This window comes from Candida pseudojiufengensis (assembly GCF_024610245.1).
Source record: "Candida pseudojiufengensis strain CBS 10847 chromosome Unknown scaffold16, whole genome shotgun sequence".
Lineage (NCBI taxonomy): Eukaryota > Fungi > Ascomycota > Pichiomycetes > Serinales > Debaryomycetaceae > Lodderomyces > Lodderomyces pseudojiufengensis.
In genome coordinates this window covers 78584-104535 of record NW_026261534.1, presented here as the reverse complement: position 1 = coordinate 104535, position 25952 = coordinate 78584, and the positions used below count along the sequence as shown (strand labels likewise).

Below are 25952 nucleotides of genomic sequence, written 5' to 3'. Positions count from 1 at the left end.
ACGAGCAAAATCCTCATACGATTGTTGTTATATGAACATAGGTAACGAAAGAAAATTTTGAATTTTAAATTAAACTTTATCCTACACAAACTGAATTACCAAAAGCCTTATGTGTAAGGCAATAATTTTTTTTACGGTATTACACTAAAACGAAATTAAAACTTTTTTGTTCAACTAATGTTGAGTGATACTAAACTGTAGTCACTCAATCTCTATATACTACAAACTCTCATAACCGAATTGATTTTCGAGTAGCTTTAGTCGGTGGTGAAACAAAATAATCTAAATTTGTAACTTTCCCCATTTTATTTGTTATTTTTACTGCTGGTTCAGATAAAACATAAACGTTTGCTAATATTTTGCTGCACTTCATTGAACGTATGTTAAATACAACATGATTTCATTCAAAAATTTGGGTAAGTTCCACGTACACATACGGTTCAAATGCAGTAGGGATTCAGAGTTTTCAAATAAATCTTCTGTTACCTTGGATGATCTAGTTTGAATAGTCAGCTGTGAAAACAAATTTAAATTTGGAGATCTAAAGTTCTGATGAACACAAAATTGATTTTAACTACTTCTCGAATATTTAAGCATAAAATTTCTTTGCTAAGACTAAAAAATTAAATTTGATGCCTCAAAGCCGTGATTACGTAATTTATCCATCCTCGGAATAAATAATTTTTCTTAGATAGAGTTACAAAAATTACGATCGTCTAATTGAGCTTGTACTAAGTAATATTAATAAAGAGAAACACGGATTAACTTTTACAAGAAAATTTTTGATAGACGTGTATGATGATTTTTTAAGTAATGATATATGGTTTAAAGAATATTAAATTGTAATGGTTGAGCTCATTCATTTCAACGTCTGCTGTACATATGGATTGATAATTCTCAAAGGAATATAAATAGAGATATTGAATCATGAAAACTAACCATCAAAAGTCATAATAATTTCAACATAAAAACCGTTCATTAAAATCTAAATATTAAGTATTACAAAAGATTTGATTATGCAATCAAGAAGAACTAAAATTTAACCAAAACTTAGAATTTAGTAATAAAAATATTACTAAATTTAGTTTATATTTTTTCATTATCTCAATTTTATACTTTTTCTTCTGATTGAGCAATTTCATCAGAATTTGAATCTTCCATAAGTCCTTCTTCTTTATGTTCAACACTAATTTTTCTAGCCAAATCAGCATCAGATGCAATTGGTATAGTTGGTTGCCATGTTCTTGATCTCCAAGCTGGTACTTTTTCTTCCCACATTTGTCCAATTTCTTCTAAACGTTTACCACGAGTTTCTGGAAATCCAAAGAAAACATGAATAGCCATACACAAACACATAACACCATATATAATATATGTTCTCCAATTAATATTTTTAAAACCTGAAGGAGTATACATTGCAATTGCAAAATTTAAAGCCCAATTAGCAGCAGTTGAAATACAGTTACCTCTTTGAGATATTCTATTGTCACCCCAAATTTCAGAACAATAAACCCAAATACCAACACCCCAAGTTGAAGCAAATGAACAAACAAATAAATAACAACAAGCAATAGCACCATCTGAAGCAGGTTTATTAGATTTTGGAATCCTAATATTAACAGTTTCATTTCCTGAATCTGGCCATGGAACAGAATATGAACCTAAGATACCAGCTAATCCAAATTGCCAAATCATCATAAAGATAGCTCCACCAATTAATAATGGTCTTCTACCAACTTTATCTAAAAAGTATAATGCTGGAATAGTTAAAACTGTATTTAAAATATATTGAATAGCTGAAGCAACTAAATTAGCATCACCTGAATAACCTGCCATATCAAAAATATAAACAATATAATACATCATAACATTCATACCAGTTAATTGTTGCCAAATTTGAGCAAAAGTTGCAGTAAAAGTTCTCATAATATATTTTTTTGTAAATAAAGTTGCATAACTAACAGATTTTGCTGATTCTTCAATTAATAATTGATCTTTAATTTCTGAAATTTCAATTAAAACTTCTGCATCTTCTCTATTACCTTTTGCTTGTATTTTAGAAACAATAAATTCAGCTTTATCCCATTGTCCTTGTTTAGCTAACCATCTTGGAGATTCTGGAATTATAAAACAACCTAATAATAAAATTAAACCTGGTACAATTTGAATACCCCAAGCAATTCTAAAAGATGCAACTCCATTAATATGACCTAAACCATAAGATATAAAAAACATAATCAATATACCTAAAGTAACACTAAATTGAAACATACCACCAATTAAACCTCTAATTTTTCTTGGAGCTAATTCTGATCCATAAACTGGAGCAACAGATGAACCAAAACCAACACCTAAACCAGATATAATTCTACCAATGATTAATTGAGCTCTATTTTGTGAAGATGATTGAATTGCTGCACCAACACACCAAAAAAATGCACAAATAATTAATGATAATCTTCTACCAAAAGGTTCAGAAACAAATGTTGCAAAAATTGAACCAAATAATGACCCTAAAGCCATAGCAGATGTAATAAAACCTTGCATAGTTGAACTTGGTGAATTAAAAAAATTCATATATGGCTTTTGACCAATAAAAGCAGACATTGATGAAATATCAAAACCAAACATCATACCTGCTATTGTTGAAATACAAGCAATGAATACTGGATTATATATTTTAGGTAAACCATCTAAATAGTTGGCTATTTTTAATGCTATAGGAGCAAATACTCCTTCTATTTTGCTAGACATATTTGATATTTGTAGATTAATGATATTGAATATTAAAACAACAGAATTTTTTTGTATTTCAGGGGGGGTATAAAAAGCTATTTATAATATTTTCAAGTCTCAATTAAGCCATTCTTAGTTTGGTTATTTTGCCTATTGTCATTAGAATTTCTTCCCCACCGGGGTATATTTTGTATAGTAAGGCAAAAAAAAATTTTAGATTATGATTGTTTAAACTACACGGATTATTTGTTTTGTATGCAGACATAAAAAAAATTGAAAGTAAAAAAGAGATATTTTTTTATAGTAACAAGTGACCAGGCTTTGATATTTATGGTTACAATAAACTGGTGGAGTCAATTTAGCAAATACATATCGCCTTGTGTTTGGTTGTAGCTTTACATCTTGTTGATATATGAAACTTGATCAATCTGTCAAAATCTGTAATTAAGCTTATCTTATTTTTTTCTTCTTTGACACATTACCGGCTGGAAAAATTATTAACGATCTTTAAAATTTTTCTTGGTAATCCTTATTTGAAACAAGCTAATAAAAATAAAAGTAGCTGAATGCAAAAGAAATTAATGGCTCAATCGTACTCGTTACTATGTGGATTAATGTCTGAATGGTTTCGTAAACTAAAATCTGGGGAGTTGGAGATATTAATTACTGAGTATGAAGCTCTTGCACCTTTTTGTCGGTCAATTCGGAAAAATTTTCATCTTTAGCTTTTGTACAATTATTTTGTACATATAATACCATTCAAAAACTGAAATGCAGTATAAAATTGGAATGGCAAATTCTAACCATTTTCAAATCATCCCACTCACAAATATTTGATTTTGACAAATGAATGATATCTTTAACTCGCTAGTAGTTCAATGGATACAAATTAAAGAATTTGGAGAATAAAATGCCGCAAACTCTTTTCTGTATTGTTTCTTCCAGACAATCAAAACAGGCTTCATAATATTTTATAGCCGATTATTAGCGTTTGTAGACAATGTGATTTCAGTTTCGGTTCATCAGATTATTATACAATGAATATAGAAGTTTACTTAGCTGAATAAATGGACGAGACTGGCTAATTTGCAAGCTTTTCAGGTTTTTTGTCAATGCTGGTAATCATTTAAATCAGACGAGATCTTCTACTACTGTACTTTTGTGCTTGTTACAAATTTCAAAAATAATTGTTCCATATTTACGAAATTTACTTACTCACACAAACACAGTATTTTTATCATTACTACTAACCAAACAAATTGACCCTAATACACTACTTCATATTAGCCTAATAGCAATAGTTAGGAATGGAAAAAAAAATGACCGATTGATATACAGTTTAAAATTTTATTGTCTGTTACGTTCGTAAAAGTTATAAAGCTGGGGTTAATGATCATAAGGCTACATTCTTTATTGCAAAAATGTTACTTTCTATTTTCGTCACATCTTTTTCAAAAAGATATAGTATGATAAAGAAGTATCATCAAAATAAAATTTTAAAACCGAATACATGACTTCGGAATAATTTAAATTCTTAGCTTCTACAAATATACCAAAACTCTTTTTCTAAACATCTCATGTTAAATTTTGAATTATAACACTTTGAACATTAACTATAGTTTTGAAGAAAAAAAATTTATCTCCAAATTTGTTTAAAATTTGATGATCAGTATACAAATTTAAAATTTTTGTGGGGCAAAATCGACGATCATTAAGGCTTCTGACTAATGAAGTACGCGTCACAAAAATACTAATAAATTATTTTTATTGCCTTATACTTACATACTTAGCAAAGAAAAATAAATAATCCGGATTTCGTAATAATCAATAAATATTCCGAAAATCTTGGAACAATTTTAAGTTTGCAGTAACAATACAAATTTTTTATATCAATGAGATCCTTTGAAAAAGTGGGGGATAGATTCTTCATTGAGTTTACTAGTTTTTGATTTGTAATGATTTACTAATTTATCCTTATTGATCTCTTTTTGGTGAATGTTCGAAGAACGGAATAAATTTGATTTAAAATACGTAACCAAACAAAACTTTTTAGAATTGATCAATCTGAAAGCCTATAAACTTTTATTGGGATTTTTCAAACGAATCAGATGTCTTGGATTAGTCCAGATTGAGCGGAAGAACTTCAAAAAGAGCAAAAGGCGTCTGATAGTTTGAACACTTTAGTAGTTGGTCAATCGATAAGGTTGAATTTTGACAAAGTATTATGATTTTTAGATCTAATCATGTGCAGATAATGGAGGGGAAACAATAAATTGTTCTTTTCTTACACATCAATAAAAACTTATCTAAGGATCGACTCCTCTAAATAGTAATAGTTTAAATTGTACATATCGGTAATTGAAGCTAAATAGTCAATTCATAACCCGAATTAAAAGAATTTAATCACATTACATTGCATTTTAATTTGAGGTACGACTCACTCTTTGTCTCAACTTTTTCAAGGATATAAAAAGAGGAGTAACGAGTCCTAGAATGATTGAGCATTCTCATAACAATTTGAAGTATACTTCTCATAAATAAACCCTTCTTACTTATCTAGTAATATTTGAAATGAACATGTATCCAAATGTCATTCAACAAATCTTAACAAAATCGTATAGAGTAAGAGATTTACAAATTTAATCTGCAAGTTATTAAATGTAAAGTGGTTTCATACTAAAGGTGACAATAAAACCCTGAAATCTCGTGACATCAAAGAATCATGAATGATACTAAAAATAAATCAACCAAACAATGACAAAAAAATTCACCAAAATATAAAACCACCTCTTTTTCACTGAGATCATCTCATATTCTGAAAAGCATGACATAAATAATGTACCTCAATCAAAATAAATATTTAGACTAATCTACATCATATTATTCTCTTCATTAGATTTACAAACGTTTATCAAAATACTTAATGAATTTTATAGTTCCCCTCTAATAAAATTAAATGAAACTTCCGTACTTCAATACATAAGAATTTTTACCTCCATACCTACGTATAAAATGATAAAACTTTTTCTTTCATTAAAATATTTAATACATCAACTAAAATGCTAGAGAAGATATTATTCGATACAATTTAAAAGTTAGATCGTTTGGAATACTTTGAGAGCTAGTTTACAATACTTTGAAAGTTAAAATTTCAAAGTACTGAATTAAAAAACTGCTTGTAAATGATATTTTTATGAATCTTGTTGCGAAAAAAACAATAATTTGTTTCACTTATTTCAAGATATTACATAAGTGACTTAGAGATAATGTAATAAAAGGAAATAACACATAAATTAATATATCCATTCATAATCGTTCGTTTATTATATGCTATAAATTTTCATTTTTTTTACTTCATTAACCCCATTCCAATCGCCTTACAACTTCCCAATCCCAAATATCATTCATCTCTGTAAATTCATTCTTCAAACCCATTCAATTTCCCAATCGTTTTATAATTATTTAATCACTAATTTATTTCATTTATTCATTATTTTTCATTTGACCAAAATTTTTTATTATTATTAATAATTTCACAAGTAAAAGATAAATTAGGATAAACTTGACTTATATTATTAAATAAATTTTCAGCGAAAGTTGAAATAAAAAACATTTGACCTTTTGAAATTTTTATTATAGTGTTTTCATTATCTAATATCTCTGATAATTCAAATGGTAATTTTGGATATATTATTTCTTCATCTTCAATTATACAACATTTTGAAAAATTTGTTAAATTTTCATCATTTTGTAAATTATTTAAATAAGAATCTAAATTATTTACTTCATCAAATTCTCTTTGTAAAATTACTGCCCATTGAGAAGAAATTCTAAGCGGTCTTGTAACATTTGAAATATCAGCACATTTAATTAATAAAGCTAAAATTAATTTTATTTGATTATCTTTATTTATTATATCATTTAACTCATATGAATTAATTTGCTGATTAAAATTTTTTAACTTTGATATATATTCAAAATGTTCTCCCATATCTGTAGCTAAAATAGATGATATGATTAAATCATTTATATTTAAAAGACTTTCTTCATCAATAGGAGTTATTAATAATGATGGCCATAAAATTTTTAAAACTTTATTTATATATATTGATGCATGATAAGATTCTAATACTGATCTATCATTATATAATAATGATGTTGGAGCTTTATTTTTTATCATAAATGCATTTGTTGTACCTGGATGTCCAACATCATGACCTAATGCTGCTATTAATAATGCTAATGTTTGTATTGAATTTAAATGTGGTTTTTGTGGTTGTTTTACTGTTACAGATGATGAATTTGAGGTGATTGAATCTGATGTTGATGATGAAGATGATAATGAAATTGAAGAAGAAAAAGATGAAGTTAATGAATTTGATGATGATGGAAAAGATGAATTAAATAATTTTGATATAGATATTAATTCAATTTCTTCTTCATTTATATTAAAATTTAAATTTTTTTCAATTTCAAATTCAGATTGTAAAGGATTTATAATAAATTGTTTAAATTGTGGTAAACAACCTAATCTTATTAAAAAATAAAAACAAGCTTGTAATACATCAACTGCATGACGAAAATTATGAAATGGATTTCCTGATCTATAAGTATCCCTTAATATAAAAATAAATGCTAATAATTCATTTGAATTTGGTAAAATTAAGTTTTTTGTGTATGAATTTGATTTTGACGTTGAGTTTGAGTTTGAATTTGAATTTGTATTTGTATTTTCATTTGTTTGTTCAATTTTCAATTTTTCAACCTCTTTTATTGAATAGTTTAAAATTAAATATACACAATATACCAAATCATCATTTGTTAATTCATGAGCTGTAAATGACCAATTTCCAACTATATGACATAATTTTGCTAAATGTTTTGAATCATGCTTACCTAATAATTTTAAAAATTCAATTTCTGAAATAATCAAATTTTTTAATTTTATTAAATTTTTAGTTGATTGTGATGATCTTGAAACATTTTTAATTAATAATTTATTCATTGTTGGTATTCGTTTATCAACATCACATTCATCATCTATTGTTGTTATACCTGTCCAAATTCCAATTCTTGAAATTCTATTATATATTTGAATTATAATTGAATCTAATTGTTTTGTTAAACTTTTAAAATCTTGATGATTATGTGGTATAATTATAATATTTAAATGACCAAAAAAATAATCTAATAAAATTAATTTTTCTTTATATGATAATGATTCTAAAGATTCATAATTTGATTTTTCCTGGTTATTATCATTTTTTAAAATTATTAAAATTGGATAATTTATATCAGTTTCTTGATTTCCCTTTTTAAATAAATGTTCAATTAATAATTTAAAAGATGAGAAATAATGTTGTATTAATTGTTGTGGTTTTTGATTTTCTATGTTATGTTTATGACTATGATGATTTTTATTATGACCTTCTTTTTCACATTTATGTGGATATCTATTTGAATTCAATTTAATTTTTGGTATATCTTTTATTAGTGATAATATTTCACACATCTTCTTGAATATTTGCTAACTGGATTTCAACTTTTTTGACCCAAATGATACTGTAGGATAAAAACTAAGATATAATGAGTTGTAATGAATGGATTGAATGTGGATTTAAAAGGTTATGCTAATTCCTAACTCCTATTTATAGTGTATTTGATTTCAATTTGGGGTATAAACACAAGTAAAATATGAAAAAAATGATCTTTAGTTATGATTTCAACCTTCAAATTCTATTTTTGCTTAATTAAACTTTATGATTTGAGTATACTAGTTGTGGATGTTGTTGTTAAAACTATATAAGCTTAAATTTTGTTTAATTTAACTTTAGAATTATATTACTATGAGTGAATTGAGTTGAGTTTGTTCTTGAAATTCAATGATAATATGATCAGTAAGTAACGTTCTGAAGATCTTGAAATGTAAAAACTGTGAATTAGAATACAGGTGTGATTGAGTAGTTGAATACAAGTGGTGGTGGTTGAATCTTATTGTTATCTCTAGTAGCTTAGTTCTTTTTATCTTACTTAAACTTTTTTGGTTGTAAAAAAAAAAATAAAATTAATGAAGCAGAAAAGAAAAAAAAGAAATTTACTTAGTTAGATAATAATTAAGGTTTAGTAGTACTGTATAGTAGTGGATAAAATATACGTTTTATCCATAAGTACACTACTTTATGTTTTACTTCACTAACTTATTAACAAAACTAACATATACTAAATAAATACATCATCTCAAAAATATATAAACGTATTTTACAACAATATTCTACTAGTTCAACAGAGCAAGTTTCTAGTATAGTCATTAGTTATATCTCTGTTGTATTGAGTGAAGAAAAAAGCACCCCAGAGGACAGTTGAATATAATATTTTACCTTATTAATTATTTTTTAACCGATGAAAATAAATATCAAAACCGTTTCTTGTTTTATTTTTTATTAAAAGACAAAGAATGGCTTTTTTTGTATATAGGAAACCCCAATAGTATGAAATTCATCTAATAGAAGTATAAACCACTATTTAATCACTATCGTTGTAGTTGAGTTTATCATTAAATAGTTAACACTGAGATCTTCTTATCTTCTAATGATGTAATTCAGCCAACAGTGTTAGATCAAAGATACAGCATATACAAATATATTTTTAGCTTTAATACAGAAAAATAATTTTAGCCGCTTTATGACAATAAAACGCTTCTTATAGAAAGTTATGATTTTCAATTACTTCAATCGGTTTTAAAAGTGGAAATATAAACAATTTCCACAATGATAAATCACAATTAAATCAACATCAAATCAATGCTCAAGTCTCTTATATTTAACATATGCATATAGAACATTTATAAACTTTTCATATCTCGTAATCTTTCAATTACATTAAATTCAGCTTCACACCTAATACATTATATGGTCAATATATAATATTATATTTCTACTGTCTATGACGTAACTTCGCGCAAGTTTATGTAGGAATAATCAATTTATACATAATGTATGTATGTATAGAAATAGATCAAAACATAAAATTCTAATTTAAAACATTTGAATAAAACAATGAAACAACGACAAACACAACAGTAACACCAATAACAATAGAATTGAACTGTTATGTTTTGCGGTTCTTGCTTATACATTGTGGATAATCGTAGATCTCTACTAAAAATCATACGATACTATTAGTAATAATAAGAGACAACATATTTTGAAGCGCAAAATAGAGGACAATATTTAGCTTTACACAAGTTCCCTACTGCAATAGTAAAATTGTATTAGTGTAATTTACACAACTTTCTGTATTTTTTTTGTTTACCTTTCCTACCATGTAAAAACAAATCCTTGTCAAATTCATTTCGCCAAAAACGAATTTTCTAGTATATCAAAGGTACATTAAATATAACATTAATATGCTGTTCAGATAATTTTAAATGTATTTCGTATGAAAAGTTTTGCTTCAACTTGGGAACTAATACCTATAAAAGACAAAAATCAGGTCTCAAGAATGGAAATCCTATCACGTGAGCCAGATAGCCAAACACAATTCTCGAAAGGTAAACAAAAAAAGTGTTCGACATTTTCGATAATTTGGTATCTTGGTATTAAAATTTCCAATATTCTTGAAACTATTATGAAGGTAAGATAAATAAGTTGATTACTTATTTTTGAATCGTATTTGTATGACGTTTATTAAACTTGTGTTAATATTAATGGCTGTTTCTCAAGTGAATATGTGCTCAATACAACTGCCAAATCACGTGATACAAACATTAATTCACAATTGTCGAAATAAACATCAGCCGCATTACACACCTAAACAAGGTTGTTTGTTTACTTTTTGTTTTTGTTTTCGATACATGTACAGAGAATCCTTGTCAATTTAACCAGAGCTAATTCATGAATTTATCAAACTTATAAAAGTACAATAAAAGTAGTATTAAGTAGTTTGAATTGTATTTTCAAATGAGATTTATATGAGTAATGTTGTTTCATTGTGAAAACTTAAGGTTTTGGAAAGCAAAATAAGTTATCGTTTGGTGATGTACCAGTTTATTCAGGAAATGAGAAATATGCAATACTTCTTTCGAAGACTTGATTTAGACAATAATAAAATACTGTATATTATGCTGATAAAACCACAAAGCATTGACAAGAGCCAAGGTTTTAATAAAATATAAATTTCATGCCAAAAGAAAGTGAAAATAAAATATATAAGTAGTATTTGTTGCAAACTTATTATGGCTCAATAAAAACAATTAATCGTGATCCAGTTGGTCTATTCCTCGTGATTGTAGTTGACATTCTGAGGTATTTTGTATAGCGGATTCCGTAGTAACTGACCCGTCTTTCAGGTTAAGTAAATTTCATCTCCTGTTGGCATTAATTCAAACACCTCTAATTGAAACTTCTATCGTGCTTTAATTTCTTTTATAAATCTTTCATAAACAAATTTGTTTAAATAGTCTATAACCAGTAACTCATGAAAAAAAGATATATATCATCAACGTTTATAAATCCAAACACCAACAAATAAAATAAATCCAATAATAATCAAACAATTTAATTTTAAATAATTTTTAGTTTTATTTAAATTTTTTTGATTTTGAATTTTAATATTAATAGATTCCAATAACTTAATTTTTTTATTAATTTCATCATTCATATAATTTTTTGAATTCGAGATTTTATCTTTATAAAAATTTGATTTATTTTCAAAATTTATTAAATTTTCATTTATGTTATCTAATTTATTTAAACTTTTGATAATAATTTCTTTATTTTCATTTTTGGTATTTTCTAAATTTGTTATTAGATAATTTTTTAAATTTTTTATATCTAAATTTAAATTTATTAGATAATTTGATATTATATTTAATTGTAATATTGACATTTTTATAGGATTAGATTTTGAATGAATTAATAATTTTGATTTCATCATTATTTTATCTGAAATTGATGATATAATCTTAGTTAATTGATTCATTGCATCATCATTTAAATTTTGATTGTTGCTGTGATTTGAATTTTTAGATTTCATATAATCATCAATTATATTATCTATATTTATTAAATAATTGACTAATTTATCATCTTCTATAACATGTTTAACATCATATTGAAAACTAAATCCTCCATTATTTAAAATACTAAAAACTAAATCTTCACTAGCTTTTAAATCAAATGGCATATTATTTGTAGTTGTTGTTGAATGTCCTGATTTAGGAGGTTGATTTTGTTGTAATAATTCAAATTCTTTCATTTTTTCATCAACATTAATTTCATCTTGATCCCATTTAAATTTTTTAATATCATTATTTTTTGTTGAACTTAATCCTTGAGCCATTGATTTTAAATTAACATTACTATTTTGTAAAGAAGCTAAAAATCCAGATTCATTACTATCATTTAAATTATTTTGTAAAATTCTATTTAAATCACTATTATTTTGTGGAGAATTGGGGACATTATTATAAAATTGATCAACTAATCGATTTTTTTGTTCTTTTTGTACTTGTAATTTAGGATTATTAGAATTGGAATGTTGTTGTGAATTGAATGATGATGAATTTAAATAATTGTTAGCAATTGATTTTTTAAAATCTCTGATAAATCTAGGACTATTTAGTAGTTCCGTATTACTCTTATTTCCATTATTAAAAGAAGAAGGTTTTCGTCTATCTTTTGATCTAAAGTTATTATTTACATTACCACTAGAAATTCTTCGATTTTTATCTAAATTAAAATATGACATATTACTATCATCTTCAAAAACAGGTGGAGTGATGGGAGGCTCACGATCTAATAAATTTCGTAAATTATCACTTGATTTTGATATTAATGGAGGAGTTATAGAATTTGAACCAGGAGTTGATATTGATGAAACAGATTTTCTTTTATTATGATTCAAATTAAGACTTGTGATATTTGTATCTGATCGATTCTTCAGTTTAAACAAGGGACTCCTTGATGGTCTTTTTTGTAATTGTGGTTGTTGCTGTTGAGGAGCTTGTGGTGATTGTGGTTGTGATGATAATTTATTAAATGGACTTTTTGAATTCAATTTATTCAATTGCCAAGAAGGTTCATTATTATTATTATTTAAATTCCCCACGCCATTTGTATTTGATTTATTATTTTTTTTACTTGGAACTTTAATTCCTAAATCGCTAAGTTTAATTGATACTCGACTTCCATTTTCATTTTTCGTATTTCGTAGATTGTTTTCTGAACCATTGGAAGTCTGTGAATTGTTATTTAAAATGGAGCTTGAATTGGGAGTAGAAGGTTTTGATGGTGAATTTTTGGATGTACTCATACTTCCATTCATTTAATTGTTATATCTGTAGAGTCATTGGTTTTAATTTCAATATATGGTTAAGTTTAATGTTATCAAGTAATGCTTTGATTAAAGTGCAGCTTAAATTAATAATAAAAAGTAATTTTAATTTTAATTTCTTGCGTAATTACTGTCAATCATTTTTGAAAGACACAAAATCGTAAAGTTTAAAATTTGATCGATTTTATAAAAAGTAAGTGCGGTTCATAAATATTTACATTATACTCAGTCTATTAGATTTCTAAATAAGATGTTTATTTGGCAGCAGAACCTCTTCCACCCGCACCCTTAGCTATTAAATCCAAAGTTTCTTTCGTTAGTTCAACATCAACTAATTCTTTTTCACCTTTACCTTGAGGCTTAGGTAAAAATCCAATTTTAATTAAATAACTAATATATGTACCCATCAAATCAACTGTAACACCATTACCTTTACTAACATCAACTCCAGTATAATTCGAATCTTGTTTCAATGAAGCTCTTGTATTTGAATCATCTAATTCAGGAGCTTTTGTATCTTGTGGCAAATTATCCAATACAAAATGTAAAAGTGGGAATAAAGCACTTTCTTTTGATTCTTCAATAACAAATTTTTCTAATTTACTTGTCCAAATAGGATAATCACAAGCTTCAATATTATAACCATAAGATTTTAAACTACCTAAAAATTCATTAAATTGAATTCTTGGATGACCAGTTACTTGAGCTACTGCTAATTCATCACTTTTAGGTGGATTTAAAGCAACTGATGTAACAACCCTTGCTACATGATCAACTGGAACCATATTTACATTATTTGTTATATTTGGATAATATCCCAATTCAGTTGAACCTTTTAACATTCTTAATAAGAAATCATCAGTATTAGATGCACCAGTTTCAGTAAAACCAGTAACATAACCTGGTCTTATAATACACCCACGTAATCCTCGTTCACCAGCACGACGTATAATATATTCAGCTGACCATTTTGATTGTCCATAACCAGTTCCTAAACCTTTTGATGAACCATGTAAATCATCTGATTCAGATAACCCAGCTTTACCTTGTTTTAATAATTCATCTGATAAATTTACAAAATAATCTGTATCTAATGCAGAAGTTGATGATACAAATGCAAAATATTTTGGTTTTCCTTCACCTGCTAAATTTAATACATTGATTGTACCTATAACATTTGCATCACGTAATTGAGAATAAGGATATACCCAATGAACAAATGCCCCATTATGTATTATGACATCAATAGTATTTGTTAAATTTTCCCATTCAAATTCTTTTAATCCAAATTTTTCTTTTGATAAATCACCTAATACCACTTCAATATTTGAAGTCCAGGATTCTTGCCAAATACCATAAGTTTTACCAGTTTGACGAATTCTTTCCAACCCAGCTTCTTTAGATGATGCTCTGACATGTGCATATATTTTAATATCAAGTTTATTTTTTCTTGCTTCTAATAAATCACGAATAATAAAAGATCCTAAAAATCCTGTAGCTCCAGTGACAAATATGTTTACTTTACCGTCACTAGGTAATTGAGTTAAAGATTCATAATTTGTCCTTATAGCAGTTGATGATAAATTTTGAGCGTCCTGTGCATAATCAATAACCGCATCTTTTTCAATTTTTTCTTCAACATTGGTTCTACCATCAGCCAATTCAAAATCTTGACCTCCTTTAATTTGTTTTTCAACTTCTTTTGCAAATTGTTCAACTGTTGGATTTTTAAATATGACTCCCAATGGTATCTCAACATTTAATTTTTTTCTTAATTCAAAAATCATTCTTGTACCTAAGATTGAATGTCCACCTAAATCAAAGAATGAATCAGTTTTACTTATAGTAGCTGGTCTATTTGGTAAAACTTCAAACCAAAGATCTTTGATTTGTTGTTCTAAAGAAGTTAATTCTTCCTTTTCAGCATTTTCAATATCTTTTGCAGAAACACTTAATTTTGAAACTGCAGCCAATTGAGCAGTATCAGGAAATGGTAATTTTGGTTTGTCTACTTTACCATTAGGATTTAATGGCAATTTGACAAGGGGAACTATAATTGTTGGAATGGCATAAGAAGCTAATTTCTTCTTCAAGTATGACTTAATATCTCTTATGAGTTCTCTATATGCAACTAATCCTTTAACAATTGGATCATTTAATTCCTCAGTCTCTTCTTCAATATCAGATTTGAAATTTTGTAACTCTGGAGAATCTCTCGGTACAATGTATGAAATTAAAGTTGGTTCTTCATCTTTATCTCTTCTAACTAAAGTTACATTCTCTCTTACTAAAGGATGTTGAGATAAATGAGTATCAATTTCACCCAATTCAATTCTAAATCCTCTAATTTTAACTTGATCATCTGCCCTACCACAACATTCAACATTTCCATCTGGTAAATATCTTCCTAAATCTCCTGATCTATACATTCTATCTCTTGGTCCTAACCAACCAGCAGATCTCCATTCTTCATCACCAGAATCTTTTTCAATCCAGATTTTAGGATCAACGTACCAATTCGTTATAAATTTAGCAGCATTCAAATCAGGTAATCCTCTATATCCCTCAGCCAAACCAGCAGCTCTAACGTAAATTTCTCCAACTTCTCCAACACCACAAGTTTGTGAAGTATCATTTCTATTCACAACTAATAATTGAACATTATACATCCCGGTACCAGCAGGCATAACATCTTTTAAATTTTTTAAATAAGTTGGGTTAGCTTTCCTACTTTCAATTTGGAAATACGAAACTGATCTTTGAGTTTCTGTTGTACCATACATGTTGACTATATATACATTTTCAGCTAAACTTTGTAATCTTAAACAATCTCTTTTGGTTAAGATGTCACCAACAAAGAAGGCATGATGCAATGATGGTATAGCAGTTGTAGCTTGAGCACTTAATAATTGACCCATAGCTGGGGTTAAATGAGTTACGGTTGCTTCATATTTTGCCATCCATTCGGCTAATTTACCAGGTGTACCAATATCATCAGCTGTTGGGACTAATAATTGAGCTCCTAAAAACAATGGAGTAAACATATCCCTCTGTATAGGATCATGTGCTATACCTGATAGCATTGTGAATTTATCATTTTCTGATAATCCGAATTTTTTAGCCATCCATGGAAAATAATAAGCTAATGAATAATGACGTCCTAAAACACCTTTGGGAATACCTTCAGATCCCGATGTGAATGATAATGTGGGGTTAGAATCAGGACCAACGATTACACCTGTTGGTATATCAGCATATTTAGCATAATCAATCAATACATCTTTTCCATCAATTTTTCCTCCAACTAATGATCCATCATCTTGAATTTTTAATTGAGGTATGGTAGTAATAACATCCAATTCGTCCTTAATATAATCAGTCACTAATTTATCTAAAGTTCCTGCTTTTTCTAATCCAATTAATCCTTTTGGTTTAGCAACGGACAAATATATATTCTGTCTAGCTGGAGGATACGCTGGATCAATGACTGAGAACGTAGCACCTGCTTTCAAAACACCCATCACTGCAACCATTAAATCTACGCCTCGATAAGCATAAATCATTACTATATCACCCTTTTTGATTCCAGTTTCTTTCAAATAATTTCCAACTATATTTGATGCTTGATTAATTTGTTTATATGAAAAAGTCCTTGTTTTAGAACTTGGATCCAAAAATGATTCGGTTTCAACAACACAATTTCGATCGGGATGTGCTAAAGCATTTTTTTGAAAAATATCTTGGATTGCTCCTCTATACCCTGACCAATCTAAATCAATTGTTGGATCAGGTAAATTTGATTTTTGAGTAGGAGTTATTAAATTGACTTTTGTTATGATTATATCAGGATTCTCAGTTACTGCTGTTATATACTGAGTAAATTGTTCACCTAAAATTTGAATTCTTTCATTGGAATATAGTAATGCATTATAAAATATGGTAAAGTCTGTGCCATTTGTATATATTGCTAAATCACGAATTGACCCTTCGACGGTTGTGTTCAATTGTTGCTTTGGATTTGCATGTTGATATGATAATCTAAATAATTCCGGATTTTCTTCCAATTTTGCATGTTTCTTGATTTTTTGGGAAACTTCCGATAAAGTTTTATAATCTATTTTATTTGAATTTTTAACATATTCAGATTTGACTTTTTCAACTAACTCTTCAAATTTCAATTCTGGAGTTAAATTCAACCTTATTATAAATTCAGGAGTTTCAGCTGAAGTATCAGTAGACAATATAATATCTTCATCACCAGTCAATCTATAAACCAATGCAGCGAAAACTGCTAATCCAGTTGTAAAATCTGAAACTTTTGATGTTTTAAAAGTACAGCTTCCTTCAACGGATTTGTTATTTGCTGGTTTCAAAAAATCATGTGGTAGTACGGATAATGTGGGATTACTCAAGTAATCAACCCAATAATCAGCCATTTTTGATTCGATTTTGATAATTGATGTATAGTGTAATTTTGGCTGTGAAAAATTGAAATGATATATTAAAAGTAAATATTAGTTAAGCGCTCTTAATTAATCGGAAAATTAAAAAAAATTTGTAATCTTGCATATAAGATAAATGAGTCAACTTGAATATGGGGCAGGCTGAAACAACATAGAGAAAGAAAATCAGGTACGTTTTAAGAATTAGAATCTACTTTATATATCTAGCTATGTAACCTAGATTGAGGAATGCTAGGTTTAAATTTGATGCTTTTTTAAGATGAGTAAATTTAATTTATAGATAATGTCAAAGGATTCAACGCACCTGTTGACATGTCGATTAAGTTAGGTAATTGATTTGGATGTTGGATTTTCAAACCAACGCTTCTTAGGGAATCTTACTTCAAAAGGACCTGAATTATTATTTAATTCATGAACAAAAACTGTAAATCATCCGGAGTTAATTTACTAACAGCTGCTTCATCATGATTGATTGTTGCATGAATCATATTGGCTTTTTTCTCTTGTAATTCAATAATTTTCAGTTCAATACTATCTTCTATGCAAAATCTTGTTATACGAATTGGTCTTTTTTGACCAATCCTATGAACTCTATCCATAGATTGCCATTCAACACTTGGGTTCCACCATGGATCCATCAAAAACACTTGAGATGCTTCACATAAATTTAATGCAACACCACCAGCTTTTAATGAGACCAAAAATACTTCAACTTCTATATTATCCATGAAATATTTAATCGTATTATCTCTTTGTTGTGGTGACATAGATCCTGATAATTTTGCTGTTTTAAAACCTGCTCTTTTCAATCTCCATTCAATTAAATCTAACATTGATGTAAATTGTGAAAATACAATTGATTTAATAGTGTGCTTATCTGACCTTAATTTATATAATTCTTCAACTAATGCTTCAATCTTTGTTGATGATCTCCATTCTCCACCATGTGACCCTTGTTTAATACGGTTTACAATTGATGCTTTTGTGAATAATTCTTCATCAACTTCTATTGAAGGTTGTTCTAAGTCTATCGATAATCCAATATGACATACAGGACAAGTCAATTTATTACTAGCACCATCAAACGATTCAATATATTCTTGAACACACATTCTACAAAATCTATGATGACATTTAGATTCAATAGGTTCTTCAGCTTCATCATCACAAATTTGACACATTATAACACCATCTATATGGTTTGCAATTTGATTAGTACCATATCTTTTTAATACCAAATCTGGATGATCAGCTAATTGTCTCATTCTTGTAATCAATGTAAAAATATTTGCATAATTGTTCAAAACAACACCTTCAGCAACGTAATCATTGAATTTTCTTTTTGAATCACTATAGAGTGATGTATATAAATCTCTTTCTTCTTCATTAAATCTATCATGTCTAATTTCAACAATTCTAGGTGGTAAACCCAAATCATCAGCTCTTTCAATTTTGGTTCTTCTTAACATAATATTATTTAATAATAATCTTAAATTTTTGAAACTTTCCATACCATCACCTTCTAAACCAAATTTTAAAATGTTTTTTAAAGTGAAATGATTGAAATAATTTGTATGTAACATTCCAGTATGTCCACAACCATCACAAGTTCTACCATTTGAAAATTTCCAATCATTACTTGAACAGTCACATTTCGTACAAAAATACATATGAAATGGCCACAATTTCATATATCTAATTAATGAATAAATTTCACCAATTCTATTTTGTAATGGGGTACCTGTTAAACACCATCTTTTTTTGGTTTTTAAATGATTGGCTGCTCTAGCAGTTCCTGAGGTTCTGTCTTTAATATTATGAGCTTCATCCAAAACTACTCTATAAAATACAGTATTATGTAAAGCTGATTTTTCTTTCACCATATTTCCCTTTCTTTTAAATCCATAATTTTGTTTTCTAAATGAGGATTCTAAAACCGAATATGATGTTAAAATTACATCATATCCTTCTAACTCTTTAACCTTGTTAACTCTATTACCACCATGAAACAACAAAACTTTTAATTTTCCGTCAGTATGCTTCTCGATTTCATTTTTCCATTGCATAAGAGCAACTGTTGGACCAACAACTAAATTCGGTTTTTTGGTAGTGTCATGCATAAATAAACCAATTGTTTGAATAGTTTTACCCATACCCATTTCATCTGCCAATATACCACCTTGAAACCTACCTTCTTCTTGTTTTAATAACCAATTAAGACCTTCCAATTGAAAAGGCAACATTTTTAAAGTCATACCTTCGGGATGAGGTGCTCTTTCAGGTTTGATGCCTTCATATTTTGCCAAATCCGGGAATACATTGACTAATTCTGGATGATGAGTGTATAAATTATTAGTTGAACGTTCATAATGTGATACTTTGGGTTTAGCTGGTTTTTTTCTCTTAGCTGGAGCACGCTTCTGCTTTTTTTTAGGCTGTTCATCTACCTGTTCAGAAGTTGATGATGGAGGTGTTGGTGGCTGTCTATTCGCCAACGGTACTTCATCTTCATTATCTGATCCTATATCAATAGCTAAATTTCTTGATGAACCATCTGGATCCTGAAAACTCGAACCTACGATTTCAACATCATCGTCGGAAGAGCTATCGTCTTTGATTTCGTCCACGCTTAATGTAAATTCTTCATCATCATCGTCATCATCAGATGAAGCATCTTTTTTAGGTGTAACCTTTTTGGAACGCGTTCCGTTTTTACGCGTTTGCTTTGGCGTTTCAATGTTTGCAAAAGTATCTGAGTTTATTTCTTCATCACTACTGTCGTTATCTGATATTTCTACATATGAAGTCTTCCTAGTAGTCTTCCTTTGAGGTGTTCTTCTTGTGCTAGTTCTTCTTCTCTTATTGCCATTCTTATCATTAATCACAAAACCTCCACCAACATCACTCAGACTTGATTCTTGATCCGATGAACTTTCTGACTTTGACATAATATTCAATAATGAAGGTAATGAATTTTCAAGTGGTTGTAAGTGTTGAATAGGAGAAAAATAAGTGTGTGGTATCTGACTAAAGAATGAAAAATCTATAATAAATCTGAAACAAAATGAAGTGAGATTTTATCACATTAAATTAATTGCAGCAATAAATTAAAACGGCATATCCTGTATATAACTGCACATCTGAATAATTATTGTATTTTGTGTTAAAGTTGACAAATAATGGCAAGAAATAAGGCGATAAGTTACAATAAACAGTGATTAATTCTTATTACAATTACTTAATGATTTAACACTATTTATATAGTTCCAGCAGCAGCAGCTTTTTCATTCCTTTCAGCGTCAAACAAAAATTCGTTATAAGATTTATCAAATGTATGAACTCTAATAAAACCATCTTCACCTCCACTGCTATAACCAGTACCATCTGGATGTACTGCAATAGTATTTAAAGGACCGAAATGACCTTTCACACGCCCAATCTCTTCTTCAAAAACCTTATGGTAAAATCTTGCCTCGAATTTACCTTGTGATTCAGCAGTAGTTGTAACATTTCTTGCTTCTTGACCACCTCCTAATATAACAAAATCTTTTACTGGTGTGATTGCAGCTGTATTCATGGGTGCATCTGCTTTATATACTTTTAAAATTTCAAAGGTATCTACATCAATCAATACCGCGCATTTGTCTTTTGATGATGTTATGAAATATGATCTATCTTCTGGGGCAAATTGTATATCTGTTAAACTTACATTTTTTTCTTCATTATGTATACCATGAGCTTGTATTGTTTGTATTAAATTTCCGTTAGTGGCGTCAAATTTTGAAACTGATCCATCGTCATTACCTGATATTATATATTTTCCATCATCAGCCCATCCTGCCACATTTGCTTTTGATCCATTTTGTTGTGTCTCTATCACCAAACTTGGTTGTTCATTTTGTGATGTAAAGTCTTCACGATTGAGATCATATACAGAAATAGTACCTATATGACCCATAACTTGATCAGCAATGGCTAATAATTTCTTACCATCTGGTGAAAAAGATACTCTTCTTACTGGTGATGGACTATTCCAAGTATATACACACTCACCATTTTCGACTTTCCATAATTTTATGGCTAAATCACCACCGCCTGTGACACATAATTTTGATTCTGGATCAACATCTATCGACCAAATTACACCCTGATGTCCTTCCAAAGTTCCTAATCTTTCTCCATTTGATGAATACCAGATTGATGCTGCATTATCTTTTGCCACAGAAAACAATAAGTCTCCTTCTCTATTATATTTAACTTGCGTTAAGGAACGCTCGTGTCCCATTAACTTTATAGGTCTCATTATGAGGTTATATATGTATTCGTGGAGGTGGTTGTTTTTTTGATTTGTTTCACTTTATTCTACTGAAAAAAAAATAATAAAAAAAATCTTTCATAGACAAGAAAAAGTAGTCGTGTGTTTAGTTACTATTTGGAAACACTATTTATTGATTCAACAAACATCTTCAATAACTCTTTCTTTACCATCATGGTCACCGTAATCCAATTTCAATTTTCTATTGAATAATTCCATTAACCATTCAAAACATAATTTGGTGACTTGAGAATCATATCTACCTTTACTATTTTCGTCTCTTACAAATGCATGTTGAGCATCATTAATTTCAATAAATGTCAAAGCAACTTTATTCTTTCTTAATTCACTTCTAATAAGATCTCTACCTTCTAATGGAACATGATTATCTTTATCTCCAAAAATCATGATCAATTCACCTTTAATTTCATTACATCTTTTTAAGGAATCATCATTTTTACCTTTTCCTAAAGCATGAATGTGGATATCAGTTGCAAAGAAACAAAAAGCAGCTTTCACTCTTGGATCCAAAGCTGTTCTAAACGCTAAATGTCCTCCTAAACACATTCCTGTTGAACCAATGTTTCCATTACAAGTTTTTAAACCAATTAAGAAATCAATAGCTAACTTAATATCTTCATCATATGATTTCAATTCTTTTTCAATTTTGTATCTGTTACCTTTATCAGTTCCTTCATCATCATAAGCTAATGCTTCTGGTCCTTCAAAATCATGATAGACTGATGGGCATGCAACGATAAAACCTGCAGACGCAATATCTCTTGCAAATCTAGTAACAGGTGGAGTAACCTGATAAATTTCACTCCAACATCTAAAATTATTTAGTTAGTAAAGCAATTGATTGTTCAATGGTAAATTCTTAGACTTTTCAAACATACACAACCCCAGGAAATTTGACATTTGGATAATTTGGAATTTTTGGATGATAAACAAAAATTCTCATAGTAGTACCATTACTGGTTTTAATATCAACGAATGAATCTTCAACTAACATTTTGAATTCAATTGAGTATACTTAGAATGCAATTAATGTTGGAAAGCAAAAAGAAAGAATAGAAGGAAGAAAGGGCGAGTATTTAAGTTATGCATAAACCAATGAAAATTCATTATGCAAAGTAAATTGAAAAATAATTCATTAAAGTTAATAAAATAAATTTAAGGTTTAGAATGTAAAATTAAATAATTTCCAATCTCTGGAAATTACTAATTATGGGGTTGAAAAGCCGCATCTTATGTACTTAAAAAATAATATATTCCAGCGTGTCTTGTATTGCAAGTGTACATTTATGCTTCTATTTACATGAATTTACATAGAACCATGAAGAATGAAGATCCAAATACGATAATTCAATTGAGAATGATATGAATTAAGACCATACAAATTGCCCAAATCACTTCTTCTGGATTTTCGATAATCTCTCCGCTTCCTTCTTAGCATCGGCTAAAATTATCAAGTTAATATCAATCATAAGATTAAAGTTCCATTATTCTGATTACATACCTGCTGCTTGTTTTGCTCTCATTTTTTCAGCATCATTTTCCATTCTCTTATTTTTATCACCTTGCTTTTGACTTTTTTTTGCTTCTTCCTGCTTTTTTAAGTTTTTAGCTCTAGCTAAATCTCTTTGATTACCTCTTGCCATGAATGTAGTATTAACAAATTAATGCAACCACTGAATGCGGTATTAAAGAACCTGGTTTAGTTCAGACTATATTGAAATCAATGGACCAAATTTTTATTAAATCGTTTTTCGATTTTACTATACTGAGTTTATCTGCAGGATCTTTGTAGTGAGAGTTATACAAAATATAGGCTATTACTATAATTTTTGATTAACAAATCTACTTCTATATGGATGTATTTATACATGTATATATTATACATTTTTGATCTCAGTAATCAAAGAATTGTCCTTCTTTGGATCATAAGGTACCAAAAGAAATTTAGAAAACTTTTTTAAATTTTCAACACCTCTAATTTCTGTACCTAATAGTGGCATTTTAACTAAGTGATAATCTTCATAAAGATCAGCCATTTGATCCAAATATTTTTTTTGCATTTTCCATCTACTTACACATCTTTGACATGGATTTTCGTCATCGTCAGCGAATAATAATTGATTTACGACTATTGAATTAACATCCATCTTATATGACATTAACTCTTGAATCATTCTTTCAGTTTCATATAATGATAAAAATTCGGATATACAAACACACACAAACGTTGTTAAATCTGGATCTGTAAATTGTTCATTTACTTCTGCAACATTTTTTTGAACATCATTTAATTTTTCAAATATATCTTGTTGACCTGCTCCTCCTCCACCTAACATACTCATCATTGGACCTAATTTCCCAGATAATTGTTGAAATTTGCCTAACAATTTTTGTAAAGTAGAAGGCAATTGTAAAAAACGTAGTGTATGTCCAGTAGGAGCAGTGTCGAATATGATCGTTTTGTATGAAATTTTATCTTTACTATCCCCTTCATTTACTTTTTGGTTTTTGATATGTTTCAAAACTTCCATAAAAGATAAAGCTTCATCTATACCAGGTATTGAACCAGTCATATCATTCATAATACTTTTTATAGGATCATTTGGATCATTATTATATTGTGATGCTTGCTGCTGTAAATCACTCATAGCTGCTTCAGGATCTATTTCCATACATGATAAGTTGGATAACCCTTCAACTTTTCTTGCGTCTTTTCCAAATTTTTGACAAAATGCATCTGATAAATTATGAGCTGGATCCGTTGAGATTAATAAAAATTCGGATTCTGGATGTTGTAAAGCCAATTGAACGGCTATTGATGATGAAGTTGTTGTTTTACCAACACCACCTTTCCCTCCTACAAAAATCCATTTTAATGTATCTTGTTTTATTAACGCTTCTAATGTTGGCTCTAAATCAAATTCCATGCTAGGTTGTGTAGTAATTGTTAAAGTATTTGTGCTGTAACTTCTCCTGACTGATAGATCATTATTTTTTTCCACCACGCTCTAAAAATTAATCACCACGTAAATACGTTTTACGTTGCAAATTTATGCTACCACTTTGAATCACTATTATAGTCTAAAGCTGAGCAAAGCTGAAGTGTAAGAAAGATGTATCACAAAAAAAGAACATCTCAATAACATCAACAACAGTGATGGTTCATGTTCAACAAAGACCAATCCTTGTTGGAAGTTGTAAAAGTATATCAAATTATTTAACGTGAACAAAGTTCATGAAATTGAAATCACATTCTGAGCATTCATAAACGAGACCAAGTCTTAGCCTAAGATTTATTATTTTTTTGCAAGTGCTAGTGACATTTTTAAGTGACATTTTTATTGTCACATTTTCTCAATGTTTTGTCTTAAAACACCTGTATATAAGTCAACCAATTAAAAAAGTCTCGAAAATAAGCGTAAGACAATTTTGTAAAAATTGATTTATATCAAAACCCGGGGAAACCAAATATCAATCCTTTTATATATTCAAGTTTAAAACAATCCATTCATTCATATACACATCATTATGTTATCACGTCTTGGACTTCAACAAACTTCAAGATTATCATCCAAACTAGTAAGACCAACTTTAGTTAGAGGTATAAAAACCATACCTCAACCACCAGGATTTATTGTTGGAACGGTAAATGATGCTTATGTACCACCAAAACCACATAAATTAGAAGGATCATATCATTGGACGGCGGAAAGATTGGTAAGTATTGGCTTAGTTCCTTTAACTTTATTACCAATTTTTACAGGTGCTTCAACATTAGTTGATTCAACTTTGAGTGCATTATTATTATATCATTGTTATGCAGGTTTCCAATCTTGTATTATAGATTATATTCCAAAAAGAGTTTATGGAGATTGGTACAATTATGCCATGTATTTGTTAACTTTTGGTACTGGAGTTGCTGGTTATGGTATCTACGTGATGGAAAAAAAGGATGGAGGTATAGTTAATATAGTTTCTAAAATATGGAAAGCTTAAATAGACATTTAATGAACAAGATATTTATAGTTATGATGAATTGGAAAAATGAGGCTAAAAAAGGATTGAAGAAATCATTTTTTACTTAA

The 25952-nt window shown here is 28.5% G+C and overlaps 9 protein-coding genes across 9 annotated transcripts; 1 reads left to right on the top strand and 8 right to left on the bottom strand. All coding sequences in view use genetic code 12, as the record gives it.

The window, feature by feature from the left end:
• Positions 1–1110: 1110 nt before the first annotated feature.
• Positions 1111–2754, bottom strand: KGF55_004131 (sugar porter family MFS transporter; the record flags this gene model as incomplete). The annotated part of the gene is made up of 1 exon (XM_051759002.1): positions 1111–2754. One exon carries the CDS (start codon positions 2752–2754, stop codon positions 1111–1113), a length of 1644 nt encoding a protein of 547 aa, XP_051613140.1.
• Positions 2755–6226: 3472 nt separating this feature from the next.
• PDE2 (3',5'-cyclic-nucleotide phosphodiesterase) lies at positions 6227–8248 on the bottom strand (the record flags this gene model as incomplete). Its single annotated transcript, XM_051759001.1, has 1 exon — positions 6227–8248. The coding sequence occupies one exon, from the start codon at positions 8246–8248 to the stop codon at positions 6227–6229; it is 2022 nt and encodes a 673-aa protein (XP_051613139.1).
• A 2984-nt stretch (positions 8249–11232) lies between these two features.
• KGF55_004129 (uncharacterized protein) lies at positions 11233–13059 on the bottom strand (the record flags this gene model as incomplete). Its single annotated transcript, XM_051759000.1, has 1 exon — positions 11233–13059. One exon carries the CDS (start codon positions 13057–13059, stop codon positions 11233–11235), a length of 1827 nt encoding a protein of 608 aa, XP_051613138.1.
• Positions 13060–13322: 263 nt separating this feature from the next.
• On the bottom strand, positions 13323–17504 carry LYS2 (L-aminoadipate-semialdehyde dehydrogenase; the record flags this gene model as incomplete). Its single annotated transcript, XM_051758999.1, has 1 exon — positions 13323–17504. The coding sequence occupies one exon, from the start codon at positions 17502–17504 to the stop codon at positions 13323–13325; it is 4182 nt and encodes a 1393-aa protein (XP_051613137.1).
• Positions 17505–17935: 431 nt separating this feature from the next.
• On the bottom strand, positions 17936–20479 carry RAD16 (DNA repair protein; the record flags this gene model as incomplete). The annotated part of the gene is made up of 1 exon (XM_051758998.1): positions 17936–20479. The coding sequence occupies one exon, from the start codon at positions 20477–20479 to the stop codon at positions 17936–17938; it is 2544 nt and encodes an 847-aa protein (XP_051613136.1).
• Positions 20480–20787: 308 nt separating this feature from the next.
• TIF34 (translation initiation factor eIF3 subunit i) lies at positions 20788–21834 on the bottom strand (the record flags this gene model as incomplete). Its single annotated transcript, XM_051758996.1, has 1 exon — positions 20788–21834. One exon carries the CDS (start codon positions 21832–21834, stop codon positions 20788–20790), a length of 1047 nt encoding a protein of 348 aa, XP_051613135.1.
• A 150-nt stretch (positions 21835–21984) lies between these two features.
• On the bottom strand, positions 21985–23510 carry KGF55_004125 (YDL086W; the record flags this gene model as incomplete). The annotated part of the gene is made up of 3 exons (XM_051758995.1): positions 21985–22678; positions 22746–22854; positions 23369–23510. 3 exons carry the CDS (start codon positions 23508–23510, stop codon positions 21985–21987), a joined length of 945 nt encoding a protein of 314 aa, XP_051613134.1.
• A 234-nt stretch (positions 23511–23744) lies between these two features.
• Positions 23745–24794, bottom strand: KGF55_004124 (guanine nucleotide exchange factor; the record flags this gene model as incomplete). Its single annotated transcript, XM_051758994.1, has 1 exon — positions 23745–24794. One exon carries the CDS (start codon positions 24792–24794, stop codon positions 23745–23747), a length of 1050 nt encoding a protein of 349 aa, XP_051613133.1.
• A 601-nt stretch (positions 24795–25395) lies between these two features.
• Positions 25396–25863, top strand: KGF55_004123 (succinate dehydrogenase membrane anchor subunit; the record flags this gene model as incomplete). Its single annotated transcript, XM_051758993.1, has 1 exon — positions 25396–25863. One exon carries the CDS (start codon positions 25396–25398, stop codon positions 25861–25863), a length of 468 nt encoding a protein of 155 aa, XP_051613132.1.
• Positions 25864–25952: the final 89 nt, after the last annotated feature.